This window comes from Toxorhynchites rutilus, chromosome 2, assembly GCF_029784135.1.
Source record: "Toxorhynchites rutilus septentrionalis strain SRP chromosome 2, ASM2978413v1, whole genome shotgun sequence".
Lineage (NCBI taxonomy): Eukaryota > Metazoa > Arthropoda > Insecta > Diptera > Culicidae > Toxorhynchites > Toxorhynchites rutilus.
The window spans coordinates 330591656-330606587 of NC_073745.1; the positions used below are offsets into that span (position 1 = coordinate 330591656).

General features: G+C 40.0%; 1 protein-coding gene across 2 annotated transcripts in view; it reads right to left on the bottom strand.

Annotated features, from left to right (window-relative positions):
* Positions 1 to 9680: 9680 nt before the first annotated feature.
* LOC129771861 (breast cancer anti-estrogen resistance protein 1) overlaps positions 9681 to 14932 on the bottom strand; it is a 329735-nt gene continuing 324483 nt past the window's right edge. For both annotated transcript variants that reach the window (XM_055775974.1, XM_055775975.1), the window contains exon 6: positions 9681 to 14907. In XM_055775974.1, coding sequence (XP_055631949.1) covers positions 13955 to 14907 — 953 coding nt within the window. In that variant the 3' untranslated portion in view covers positions 9681 to 13954. The remainder of the gene's footprint in view (positions 14908 to 14932) is intronic.

Consider the following 14932-nt stretch of genomic DNA (forward strand, 5'->3'; position numbering starts at 1 on the left):
CCGATGTCTCAAGCGGAACCAATTTTCGATGCTGGTATTCTCTCGGTCGTTTCCTCTTCTCTTAATGATAATGAATCCCTTGATCCCTCGCCGTCCAGCTCGTCCAGCTCGTTCAACTCGTTCAGTAACGGTGTTGTCTTGTCGATGTCCTCACGAAAAATGAATGCGTTTCACCACCACAATATCGCTTAAGTATGCTTTTTGTCCGTGACTGAATCGAAAGAAGGTGTGGTTTACGATGGAAATTTGGAAGGCAAACTAGAGGCGAATGAACTCTTTGAGTTTGAAACTTTCGGCGACTGAGCTATAATTGAAAATTATATGATTTTCGCGATGCGAAACATTTTCCATTGCGCCCGCGAACTGTATTCGATACGAAAATATTCTACTGATGGGGGAGAATAATCTTCAGATGCTTTCCTGCTAATTAGTTGCACTTGATTGAAAAATCACAAAACCAAATGTATTCGATCGCAGCAGTACTATGTGGATAGAAAACATTAAAATAAACTCTTCCGCTTGAACATAATTTTCAATTCCAAGGGAACTGGCAGATTATTTAGCAGTAACGATGACATCATTCCGGATTCTTCTCGAAGTCCACCACCAGTGGTTAATGCTAACTTGATAACCACCTGTTAATTGCACTTGATTGTAAAATCACAAAACCAACTGTATTTGGTTGCAGTTTTACATGGATAGGAAACATTAAAATAAGCTTTTTCACGTGAATGTATTTTTCAATTCCCAGGGAAACTGGCAGATTATTTTTCAGCAACGATTGAATCTTTCCGGAATTTTCTCGATGCTGAATGGCATCCAAACGAAAAAAAAATCCGTGCGTGTATGTGTGTGTGTGGCGGCTGCTTCGATGTCTTCCCGGGGATCCGTTTATCGATGCTGATACTCTCTTGGTCACCTTCTCTTATCCTCCTCCTGCCTCCTGACTTTTCTGCCCTACCTCACAGTTCCAAACAAACTGCATGTCTTTCAGGTTAGGTCAGGCTAGGTAATGAATCGCTCGATCCCTTGATTCCTCGCCGAAAAAGAATAATTTTCAGAAGCTTTCCTGTTAATTGCGATCGATTGAAAAATCACAAAACCAAATGTATTTGGTTGCATTGTGATATGGATAGAAAACATTCAAATAAACTCTTTCTCATCAATGTATTTTTCAATTCCCAGGGGAACTGACAGAGTATTTTTCAGCAACGATTAGTTCTTTCCCGATTTTCCTCGATACTCGAAGCCCACCAGTGGTTAATGCTAACTCGATAACCACCTGTTAATAGCACTTAATTGAAAAATATTTGGTCACAGTGTTACATGGATAGAAAACATTAAAATGAACTCTTTCGCATGCATATATTTTTCAGTTTTCAGGGGAACTGGCAGATTATTTTTCAACAACGATTGAATCTTTCCGGAAATTTCTCGATGCTGAATGGCACCCAAACGAAAATAGTTCCGCGCGTGTATGTGTGTGTGTGTTGGCTGCTCGCATGTTTCAAGCGGAACCGTTTGTGGCATCACTCTCCTCCTGATGGATTCCCTTTCGGCCTAAGGTGCACAAACAGGCTCTTGGTGACACCGTTCATCCGCGCTTTCATGATAAACGAAGAACTTCACCACAACAGCGACAACATGCTCCAATCGCTGTTCAATTAGAACTGAGTGGATTTCCGAGCGGCGCTCGCTTATATACCGATTGGTGATTTCAATAGCCTGTTTTGAAAGCAATTTTAAGACTTTTGAAACAAGTTTTTGGATCAAAAAGTAACAGGTATATAACGCGTAGACATTTTATCTTTCGAATGAAGTGTTAATCATACCATTTCGTTCAACTGTTTAGGAGCTATTAACGCTCAAAATCTCGGTCTCCGGCGTAACGCTTTCGTTTTCGAAACTTTGATGTTACACCCCGGTATAGAAATGAAAGACGTAGTCCTACGTCAAAAGGAGACACTTTTCGACGAGTGATTTGTATGAAGTTCCACTGCCGTGCTATTCACTTTGACTATACTTCGGCTGTACAAATAAACAATCGTAGCGAAGCGACTGAGAGGAGAGTGGATTTTAATGTTTTTTTTTCTTCGAAGCTCCGAAGCGGCATGCTCGAGTATAGGGGAATTAATCAAAGGAGAAACATAGGTCGTACGAACAAATATTCAATGATAAATTGTTCTATAAAATAAAAATAATTATCGGTTACTAACTAATTGATGAGTAATACTTTATTTCTGTAAAGTCTCACCAATCAATATCGCCGATTTTTTAATGAAATTGGAATTCGTGAACATACATTATATTTATATTTCATATTCCATAATAATAGACCCAAAGTGATTATTATATTTCTCTATTAGTTAGAGGCATAATAATTATCTATCGGAAGCATTGGCCCTTATTATGTAAATTGAATCGAACAATCGATCACACTGAGCAAATTTTCGTATTTTGTAAATCGAGAGAATCTTATCGAATCGAGTTCTTTCTCGAACGTCTGCGAATTGCATATTTTGAAATGTTCTCGAAATGTTTCCCAATGCAAAACATCAGGAATACAACAAGCAAACCAAACAGCTTGAAAAATTATTCCGATAGATTTCACCCGACTGTATCTATTACAGCAAAATAGTGCTAACGAGCAAGATCTGTTCAACTAGAAATACATAATAGGGCCCAATATTTAATTTTAGGAATTTCTAATTTCTCATTCATCACTGTTTTATTAATGAATTTATTTCTTGAAATAAATCTGCACAATCAATTCACATTATGATAAGTATAAAATTAAAATTAAAATAGAAATAACAATACAAAAAATCAGTTTTTCTTGGCTTTCGGAACCTTATGCTGGATGTTTCCAGCATTTTCATTTGGTCATTTAACAAATTGTTTCTAGTGACAATTTTTTGCTTTATTACAAGTTATGGTCGAATAATTGGATGTGTTAGTATTAAATAACTAACAATCTAAAATAAACACGGAAACTTTAATGAAGAAATATCTACTATCACAGCTAATATGTTTTATTTAAATTAGCATAAACACCTATTAAAATGATCAGGGCCAATCAAAATTAGTAAAAGCATATGATTACCTATTAAAATGAAAAAAAGGTGGAGAGATATTTAATCCATTGCATTTGAAGAAAACACTATCCTAGACCAGCTGGCGGGCACCTAAGAATACCTAGGCGGGCGACTGGTAGATCGCGGACTACCGTTTGCCAACACGTCTCTAACAGGAACATAGGGTTGTCTTCCTTGGGCCTCAAGGGCATTAAAAAAAAGGTACTCTCTGGCTGCGTAATTATCCGTACACTGCCAAACTGCGTGATCGATGTCGTCGTAACCGTTTCCACACCGACAGAATTTGCTTTGAACAAGATTTATTCGTTAGTCCTTGGAAGGATTTTTTGAAATACCTTCTATTAACCCAGTAATAGCCCTGACTCGAAGGTTCAAACGTGCTTTTCTCGAAACTGTTTCCAAGCAGGAGTACACGATATCTCAAATTCTACTGAACCGATTCATTCCAAATTTGTTACAAATTTTTTTTCTTGATTTTGGTACCAGTTCTAAAAATAACCTTTCGTCTGGAATTGATGTCCACATCTAGTTCAGTGATCCTATCAGTCACTGGTTACAGTACACCCCTCTTTGCAAGTCAACATTAATTTTTGCGTACACCGTGATTACAAAACACGACAGAGAGCATGTTTTACGACTTCAATAAAGCCAACTTCGACGAGATGAACAATTTTCTTTCAAACGGTAATTGAGAAAAGGAACCGGTCAATCGCGACGTTAACGTCGCGGCATCAACGGTATCGTGCATCATAATCTATGCCATTGATCAATTTGTACCTAAGAGAACTAACCGTAAATCTATTAAATCTGCCTGGTCGAACTCGGAGATTAAACGTTTGAAGAAACGGAAAAGGGCAGCTCTTCGGAAACATGCCAAACTTCATACTGAATCTACAAAAGCGCGTTACTCCAAGGCCAATTCGTACTACAAACGATTAAACGATCAACTACATCAAGCGCTCCTAACACAGTTCCAACGCCGTCTGAAATTCAACCCTAAAAGGTTCTGGCACACTGGCATATGGCACGTGAATACTCAAAGGAAAGAAACAGGTCTCCCCTCAACCACGACTAACGGTGTAGTGGATGCTTCCACCATTCCGGATATTGCAGATTTTTTTAGTAAACAGTTTAGCAGCGTTTTCAGTAGCGAACGAATAAGCAGACAGGACGTAGCAGTTGCATCTGGCAACGTTCCTTGAAGGAACTTTCTTCCTCGGCCTTCTCAAGTGGACCGTTTGCTATTACCAGATAAATGGTTATCTCCCTGAGGTCGGGTGACTGCCCATCTTGCTGGAAGGAATCCGACGTTTTTCCGATTCACAAGAAGGGTTGCAAAAGAACTGTATCGAACTATCGTGGAATTGCCGCTTCGAGTGCTACGTCGAAGCTTCTCGAGCTAATTATTTCGCCAAGAATTGGTTCAAAACTTCGCCCACTGCATTTCGGTGGACCAGTATGGTTTCATGCCTAAACGCTCGACGACTACCAATTTAGTATAGTTTACTTCTTTCATCATCCGTGAAATTGAACAAGGCCATCAAATAGACAATATATATACAGAACTGTCTGCATCTTCTTTCTTCTTTCTTTCTTTGTTTTTAAGAGGCTTTAAACTTTGCAGTTCATTCGCCTCTATGCATCTTCTTTTTTGACTGGTCGAAGTATGTCTGTCAAAATTGGGGACTATGTTTCTCCTCCCTTTCTCGTGACATTTGGCGTTCCTCAAGGCATCCAACTAGGGCCATCAATTTTTCGGCTATATATGAATGACGCCAACTACTTTCTGAACTGCCTCAAGTTCTCGTACGCCGACGACCTCAAGTTGTATCTCGTGATACGGAAACCAAGCGATGCTGTTTTTCTACAGCTACAATTAGAAACTTTCGAAATCGCATGTCACTCAATGCATCGAAATGCTCTATAATTTCATTCGGCAGACAACGTGCATAATTCAACATAACTATGTCCTATCGGGGATAAGCTTGAAACGGGAATCGACGGTCAAGGATCATGGATTACTACTTGATTCCATTCAAGGACCACGTCGCCTACGTGGTGTCGAAGGCTTCATCTCAACTCGGGTATATAGTCCGCTTGCCAAAGAATTCAAGGACATATATTGCCGTAAGGCTTTGTACTGCTCTTTGGTTTGACCTATGCTGTAATATTCGGCTGTAGTGTGGTGCCCATACTACCAAAACGAGGTGAACCGCATCGAAGCAATCCAACGAAGCCTTCATTGGTATGGCATCCACAACTTGCCCAGCTACGGAAGTCGCTGTTTGCTAACACACCTGGAATTACTTGAGGCAAGACGCAATATCACGATGGCATGCTTAATTGGGGACCTGCTATTAGGTAACTTTTAAATCTGGGTATTGCAACTTCCGGATTAAGTGCGATTCACATACAACATCCACGTCACGTTCACGTCCCGTCACGTGACGTTACGTCAGTTATTCTACCATGCAATTCTTATGAAAACATTCACATACACCGGCGACATAACAACCCGTCAGCGAACGTCCATCGAATACGACCGGCAGGATTTGTAGAAAAGAATAATTGACGGAGACGGACGGCTCGTTTGGTTTTTGTCTGGGCTTTGTGTCTCGGCTTTTGTTTCGATTTGGTTGTACAGTAATTTACATCTAAATCGACATTAAGCTAATTGTACAGATCTGTGATGCAACAAGTTTGATTAGACATTTTTACCTCTAATTGGACATTTTTGTAAACATTGAGTTCGAGGCCCAAATTATGGCCCCACATTGAAAGTCGCCACCAGTCGCGAATGTCCAATTACTGGTCAAAATCGACCCCAATGCGACACTGAGTGGTACCTCAGCATATCGCATTATAAGTAACTTACTGTACTATTTATGCCAACATATCTCTTAGCTCCAAATTTCGGAGTAAAAATCTTTCGCGACTAGTTGAGAGAATTATTCTATTTATTATTATTGTTGAATAAGGGTCGGACTACGGGGTTTAAGCATTTAAATAATTGAATTCAATGATTCTCATTGAATTTTTCAAAATTTAGAACTGATTCTAGGCATGCTGATTTGAGAGAGGGCATTTCAATTTAAAATTGTTGTAGGTGGCGACTCCATGAATAAAATATAATAAATCATTCGTTTGGCATCACCGTCACGCTGGTGGAAGCATTGACTGCATGTGTGAATTGGTGAGGACGTTGACGGAACGTAGACGTTCTATGTGAATCGCACATTACACGGATGAAATAATAATCGAACTGATCAGGTTGAGTGTTGAACGCAGCCGGGTGCTATGATTGATGCTAGGATCGTTAGCAAAATCTCAAGCAGAACTGTCAGTGGGATACCCAATTCATGTGAAAACAAAGGGAAAATGTCAGTGGGATACCCGATATGTTGGCTCCTGTCAGTGCAATAGGGGTTCTCTAAAGATGTCACCCACCTGGTTGAACGTCAATAGAGGAAGATCTGCTCCCAGTTTATTTGTTTTATTTCTTTGACATGCGTTATGAGCGTTTAGTGCGATTCACATACAACATCCACATCACGTTATGTCAATTATTCTACCATGCAATTCTAATGGAAACATTCACATACACTGGCAACGTAACGACCCGTCAGCGACCGTTCATAGAATACGACTAGTGACCCCCGATAATCGTTCGATTAATCGATTAATCGAATACTTCCTACAGAAATCGATTATTAATCGAAAGAATACTGAACAACCAATAATCGAAGCGAACGAATAATTTACGTCGATTAATCGATCCAAGCCCAGAGCAAAATAAAAGTACGGCCACTGCAGTGTTATCCTGAAAATCAATCATTGTCATTGGCGCTGCCCTAAACTCGTGATCGAAGTTCAATGCCGTCAACACGAATTGAGGTTCTTTTACGAGTTTAGGGGAACGTAGAAGATAATAATTGATTTTCAGGCGGAATGAACGCTTTTTTGTTTCCAGATGGCTTTCTAACAAATGAGAAATATTAATCCAACTAATTATTTCTCTCAGTATGACGATTAATCGATTAATCGATTATTTGGGGCGATTAATCGTATCGAATAACAAACTGCTGAAAAGTATTCGATTAGTGGATGAACGAATAATTTCAAAAATCAGGGATCACTAAATACGACCGGCAGGATTTGTAGAAAATATAATTGACAGAGACGGACGCTTCGTTGGGTTTTTGCCTGGGCTTTGAGTCTCGGCTTTTGTTTTGATTTTGGTTGTATTTTTGACGTAGGATTACGTCTTTCGGGAACATATGGGTGTACAAATTGAAAATCGAAAATCGAGCACATCGTGAAAATTGTCCAATTTACGCTTATTGCTCAGTCATTTCATGATGGATTGAAGAGATTTTTGGTCAATCAATTTCAGCATTCCATAACAATTTTTTACATTGAATAAAATAATATATGTCATGAAACTAACCGTTGAATAATTGAAAAATCTCAACTTACGGAAATACTCACTTACGGGAATACGCACTTCTGATTGGTCGAAATTGACGACACATGCGACGGCTCATGTACATACAGTTGCACTCCATAACAATTCATTACAATGGATAAAATAATATATCATATGAAACTAACTATCAAACAATCGAAAAATCTCCATACGGAAATACCTCGTTCTGATTGGTCGAAATTGAAGATACGGAGAAATCGGCATTGCAAACACATCAAAGTAAAGGGAACTTTTGTTCCCACCGAAGTGTGTTCCCTAACAGAGACATTAAAACCAAGCTGCCTGGAGGAAATCGGCATTGCAAATACATGAAGCAGGGGGAGCTTTTGTTTCCACCGACATGTATTCCCTAATAGAGATTTCAAATTCAAGGTACCTGGGGGAAATCAGCATATAAATACCCTCGTGGTCGATAGTTTAACAAATTACGCGCACAAATGGATAGTGCTCATTGTGACTAGCGTAGGCATTGCTGATTGCATACGTGCTGGTGAAAAAGATGGGAGCGATGTTTTTTTTAATTTTCGTTCCAATAAGGATCTCTCGATGGATTGATTGAAGAATGATGTTTCAATGAATTGAATAGAATATAAATGTTTGATAGAATATAAATAAAATTTAAATTTGGAACTTATATGTTGGTTGCCTCGTGAAATTTCATATCGATGACCGACCATGCATTGTAAAACTTTTAGCACAAGTGCAAGTGTAAAATTGTATATGGTAGCGGTTGTGTTGAAATGACTTGAAATATGAAACGATTTTTTTCTCTCAAGGAAAGTTCATGCGACGAGAAAAATTGGAAAAATGAAGGAGTTCCGTGTTCCGTTGGGTTCAAAACGAAAATGAAAATGGGTTTAATAAACACTCAGAAAGTAAAAATTATAAATGAAATAACGTTTTCCATTTCAAATATATTTTCTCTAGAATAAAGTCACCCTTTTTCTCTGGTGGGCGGCTTTCATCATATCTCATTCCACATTGACATCTTCTATCGTGATACGCACCAACCAATGACTAATCACCGTCCTTCTATTATCATCACTCGATTGTGAACAAACAATACCTAACAACCAGACAAAAAGGCCCTTTTCCGGGCCACCAAATTATTATCGAAGAGTTTAACAATGTAATTCTTCAAACATATCCAAAACAACAAATAGATGACGTAGATGACACTAGATCTCGACGCAATTTTGAGACATTTGGCATCACATTTTTTTTCGAAAACCCCGATTTCCTTTACTTCTCCCTTGGGTGATTTTTCGATTTTCAAAAAACTTAAACTTTGACCGCTTTGCGCCACTCTCTCTTAAGTCCGATTGTACTGATATTCGGCATAGGGTATTTTTTCGAGGAGGTGAACATTTTTTATGGGGTAACTTTTTGAAATTAGAGATGACCATTTTCATAGGCACCCTAGTAAACATGTTGGTCATCGCTTGCATCAGTTGAACCGCAGTTGAATAGCAAAAATGCTTTAGAGGCTGGTGATATCTTTCCAGTGATTCCGCAACCCTGTTTATGGAATAATTTACTTTATTATCAATATTCGTAAACCTTACTATACGGTTGATGATGTCTTATATTTGCTTGCCTCGACACTCCTACTGCTCTCACTAGTTTCGCTCCATAGTTGCCTCGCATCACACTCGCGCTCTCTTAGTTGATCGGCTTTTATTACCGACTACAGACTACAGTTACACGACTACATCCACTTAACGCTAGCGATAGTGCCATTTAATCGATTATGATCAGTTAAACGTTATGCTATGATACAGAAAGAAGATATTTTATTTCGAAATCGATCATTGGAATAAGTAGTACCGAAGCAGACATTCAGACATGCTTTCGAGGATTATAGGGAAACGTACATTTTCCCTCGTATTATATTAGTGTTTTGTTTTCTCTCCTTTCATCTGGTCCATAAATAAAAGTTAACATGCTTCCAACTATTGCAGTTAATGACTTGGGCGAGACATTTTGCTCCGGTTTGTCTCGTATAGATAGTTTTTTTTTCTTTTATTTCGGGAACATGCTTACCGAATAATTCGTACCGGGTTCAGAGAAATGCAGTTTGGTGTGCGTTATGTTTGTTCTCTAATCCTACTAAACAGCTAAACTGATAGTTTATGAAATGGAACCAAGAAATGGTACAACTCGAACTGATTCGAAAGAATAATATGAAGTGTTTGTACAAAAGTGGCTTAAGTTTGGTGGTGTTAAACTTTAGGATGTTATGTGTAGACGAGGTGGTCAAAACACTCGCTTATACGAACTGTTTTACAACTATCAAATCCTATCCTTTTCAAATGCATTTGTTTATATGCGCGTATGCACGTCAGTTATTTAATATCACATTTAAAAGTTTAAGTTGTGTTATTGTTCTTCTCCTTCGGGTTCGTGTCTTTATGGTTATAAAATGTCTTCTCCGTTCTCACTGGTCTCTCGAAGTTTGATCTTTGCTAATAGATCAACTACATAAAAGACCGGACACGCTCGGTTCTACTAATAAATTTGGCATATCTTGTAAGTATTGGCCCTCACACACAGTATTGGTTTGTTCGATGGGAAGGATGGATGCGGCATGATCGGATCAAGTCTTTTAAATGTCGATGTTCGGATTCTGAGGTACGGTTTTGCGCACTTGGTGTAATGTTTTCACTTCTTTGGATGAGCATCTTTGGGTGATCAAATGAATCGACCATTCCCGACGAATCCGTTTTTTTATTTGTTTTTTCTTGGCTGAAGCATTCAAGTGGAGGTTCTTCGTTTCGCTACGTCCAATGTTTGTATTTATTTTTCATATTTTCACAAATCCCTTGACCTTGCACGGAATCTTGAGGGGCGAATGAGACATCGCGGTTTCACTATGTATCAACCAATAACAGTTTTCAGGACATCATCAAGCGATCCAAGGACCTTAAAAGTGTCACAAAGCGAGCTGATAACACTACCAGAAACAAAACTATCAAGAAGTGAATCGGCTCATATCGATTTAACCAAGAAAACTTGATCATTTGATTGGATTAACCCTTTACACATATTCTCTTTTGATAAAAAGATAACTATTGAAACATTTGGTAAATTGGTGGCAATATATTTGCCACTGCTCGTTAACTCTTTATAAGGCCGTGGTGCTAGTTTTAGTGTCCCAAAAGAGTGTCCGATAATGTAGCCCAGTTTACTGAATACGAATTTTAGCCATTCTGTGAGAATCTGGATATTATTCATTCCGCATCGTGGGGAAGGAGCCATGGAACCATGGAACCAAATAACGGGTGGCAACTAAAATTTTGGGGTTTTTTTAAGAACGCTATGAAAGTGTGTATGTGTTAGTTCTCTATTTCTCTTTCTGCTGGTATTTCTTGTTTTGTTCATGCATGCTCAGCATCCTCAAAATGCCATCGAAACAAGAATCATTTTGCGAGCGCGTTGTACATTTCTACGAACTGCACCGAAATCTCGGCAAGAAGTATACGGTACAACATTTTAAAAAGAACATATTGAGGCTTCGTCTGTTTACCATATCCTTAAATCCCCAACAACTACTCGCAATAAAGGTAGTGGGAGACCTACCAAAATTATGAACGCAAAAGGACTTCGTTCTCTTTCTTGTGCCTTCAATAATAAGAATTCACTGAGACAACGGGATGTCGCCAAAAAGTTCAACTGTTCTCACCAGTAGAGGAGATGTAATTTTTATGGCTTCGATATGAAGCATTTTGAGTGGTTTAATTGCAAAATTGAATTCGCTGATGGTTATATTACGGTTTGTGAGTTAAGAGAGAAGCGATATCGGGTATGTACGGACTTCCAAAAATGGAAGTGGAAGTGACGAACCAGCCAACATGTGTTGAAAGTCACTATAATAGAGAAATAAAAGGTTCGATAATTAGTGTTCTTTCGAGGATCTCAGCAAAAGTGGGCGAAAACCCGGACCAAGTAATCTCGAATTGTGCCGAAAAGTAAACAAAAAAAAAAGTAAATTATATTCAGAAAAACATGTCTGCATCTATTCGTGATTTGGCCAAGAAGTTCAAAACCAGTGTTGGGATGATTCAGCGGATTAAACAGAGACATGGTCTGAAGTCTAGAAAAAAGCTTAGAGTGGCCAAACAAACACCGGAGCAGCAGGATATCGCTAAAACACGAGCTCGAAAGCTATATGAGCGTATTTTGAACAATTCCAACCAGTGCATTCTCATGGATGACGAAACATACGTCAAAGAAGATTCCAGAACGCTGCCGGGACCTCAATTTTATACCATATCGATTGGAGAGAGTGTACCATTAGCGGATACGACTGTTGCGATGGAAAAACTCGGCCAAAAAGTGCTCGTTTGGGAAGCCATTTGCACGTGTGGCATGCGATCGTCAACTTTTTTCGTAAAAGGGGTTATAAATGCTCAAATTTATGTGGGAGAATGCTTGAAGACGAGATTGCTTCCACTTTATAGAAAGCACTAGGTTCCTCCTCTATTCTGGCCGGATTTGGCATCGACACATTATGCCAAATCCACTCTACAGTGGTTTTCGGAAAACAACATCGAAGAAGACTTCAACCCACCTAACTGTTCCCAGCTGCAGTTCAACAAGGAAGGCACAGTGTCTAAAAAGCGTCCAGAAAGTGCACAAAGACTACTGTGCAGAATTTGATGAGTGGAGTTAATTCAAACGTTCGGTCATTTTTTGGAAATCATCAATAAGCTTGATTTTTTTCATTTCATTGCTAAACTTAATTGTAATTGTAAACTTAATATTCTTTCAGTAAATTCACCGAGAGAAGAAATTTGATTTCGAACACTCATATTAAAAATCTGGCGTGGTTAGGTATTGAAATAGCGAAATTGCTGGTTCCGTGAACGTGCAACTTTTGTTTGGATGGATCAGAGGAAGCGTTGTAGTGGAATTTACGATCGGAGGGTGAGTTGAAGGTATTGTGAACAATTAAGGTGGACCGGGGAACTCGGTTTGACCAAGTACGAAGGAGGCATGCTGATGGTTAACGAAACGTACGTCAATATGGATTTTGTACAGCTCCCTGGTCACTACCAGAGGAGATGTCCTCAGCAAATTTAAGTTCGTTTTTGCTGATAAATTTAACAGGGAGTTGCTGATTTAGCAACGGATTTGCAACTTTTTTTTCTCTATTATAGTGACTTTCAACACATTTCGGCAGGTTCGTCACTTTTACTTCGATTTTGGAAGAATGTCGGGAGTGAGAATTGAACTCGTGATAACTGCGTGAGAGGTATGGATGTTACCACTACGCCAGAACGCCTCCACGGATTTGCAACTGTGTACAAAATACTAAGATTCTTGTCAAAACCAGACAATGGATTCTAAAATCTCTAGGGAATAGTGTCTGAAGAAACGTTTCTTTCCGTTTATTAGGGGGCTCACAGAGGTTCTTCGATATTTTGGTTAGATTTGGTAAGCTGCCACTACTGTCGAGAGATGCTGCAGTGGCATCGTGACAATGGGGTCGATTACATTGAAAAAGACCTCAATCCTCCCAATTGCCCCCAATTCCACCCAATCAAAAAATAATGGGCAATTGTTAAAGCAAAAATTTAAGAAGGGTGCCAAAGTGACTCGGGATGTTACAGACATGAAGAGATCGTGAAATAAAATGGCCGCTAAAGTTGATCAACAGAGTGTGTAAACTTTGATGAAGGCATCCGAAGTAAAGTACGAACATTCATCAGAAATGTAACGGAATATTTTTTTAGCATTTTTTTTCTATAAAGAACAATAAATTATCTGCATTTTGAATTAAAAATGTTTTTTACCTTTAACCAAATCCGAGATACGACCGGTTTTGTGACTCCGGATTCTAAATGAATCAAACCTTAGGAAAAACTATTTGATCCCATCTCAGTCCCATCTAAGTGTTCTACGTCACTACCATCCAGACCAATACGTGGAGTGTAAAGCTTCCACAACGTCTTCAAGACTACGTGTTTTCTTAAGAGGGAGATGTTACATCATCACTTTTACTAAAGTGTGTCCTTCAATTGCAACACCACATCAAAAAGTTCCACCTTTTTGGTAAATTTCAGATGCTGTTGTTCGCTGTTTTTGACAGTTACAGTCTATCAAAAGCATTCTAGAACAATTTTCTACCTGAACCGGCTTTGAAAAAGGCAGTTCAAGCTTTTCAAAAAACATCGCTGCAAACACTTTATGAATCCTGAGAAAAGAAGTTCTCAAAAACCTAATGCTCACCGTGGTTCCAGGAATATCATGGAGTCACTTTTACATACGGACGCTCGCACACGAGTCGCGTAAATCTTGAGCCATGAGAACCAACCATGCGCTTGCTATCCACACTGAGCCCAAATCGAATTTTCACTATTTACCACCATTTCTACTGTTGTACCGCTTCGAGCATTGCAATTTTGAGATCGCTAGCCAGGTGGGAGATATCCACCACCGAATCGACCATCTCCTGGACGGCCGTAACGCTGGGAAAGTGCTGAGCCGCTTTTTTCGTTTTGGCAACGCACGTTTTCAGCGCTTCCGACAGTGCGTCGGCACACTGGAGCACCCGGGTCTTGACGTTCTCCCGTGAAACGTTCCGATGCACGATGTCCCCAATGTTGACCAGGTTGTGGGCGCTGAGCACCACAAACTTCCCGTATGCTAGGAAAAATTTTGGCGGCTGGTTGTGTTCTACCGTCTGCAGGAATGCGTCTATCGCCTGGGTCAGGTAACCCATGTGCGTTACCGTTTGGGATGCGTAGTACACGAGCACGGATTTATCGTTCGGATCGAGTGTCTCCGTCTTCTCGCTGCAAACGGCGGCCGCCGCGTCTGCGTTGCGCACGACGTTCTCGAAGTTTTTCTTCAAATCTTTTGGCAGTGCGTCATGAATTTCGGCGTTCGATTTCGCCGAAGCCTCTTTCGATTCGAGGCTTACGTAGTCGTAATCCTCCGGCCAGTCCCCGTTATTGTTGTTGCTACCGCTGTTGCTGCTGCTGGTGGTGTTAGTTCCAGGGGTAACTTTATTTCCGGTAGGAGTCAGAGGTGTGCTGGCAGTGGATGTTGCAGTTGCGGTTGATGTCCGCTTGAACAGCAGTGTGCCGTTGCCCTGGATGAAGGAAGCCGTCTGCCGGACGTCTTCCGTGAGGGTTTGGGCGCAGGCTATCAATTGGTCCAAACTGTCGGGAGGTAGCTGTTGTTGGAGCTTCTGGGTTGCCTCCGGTCGCTGGAGCGTTACCATGGTCCAGCCTTGGTTGTCCAGGTTCTGGGATGCTTCGTGAACGAGCTTGTCGGCATCGCGCAGCGCCTTGACCAGAGGTTTTAGCTTTTGGGCTATGCCTAAAAAATAAGAATCACTATTAGT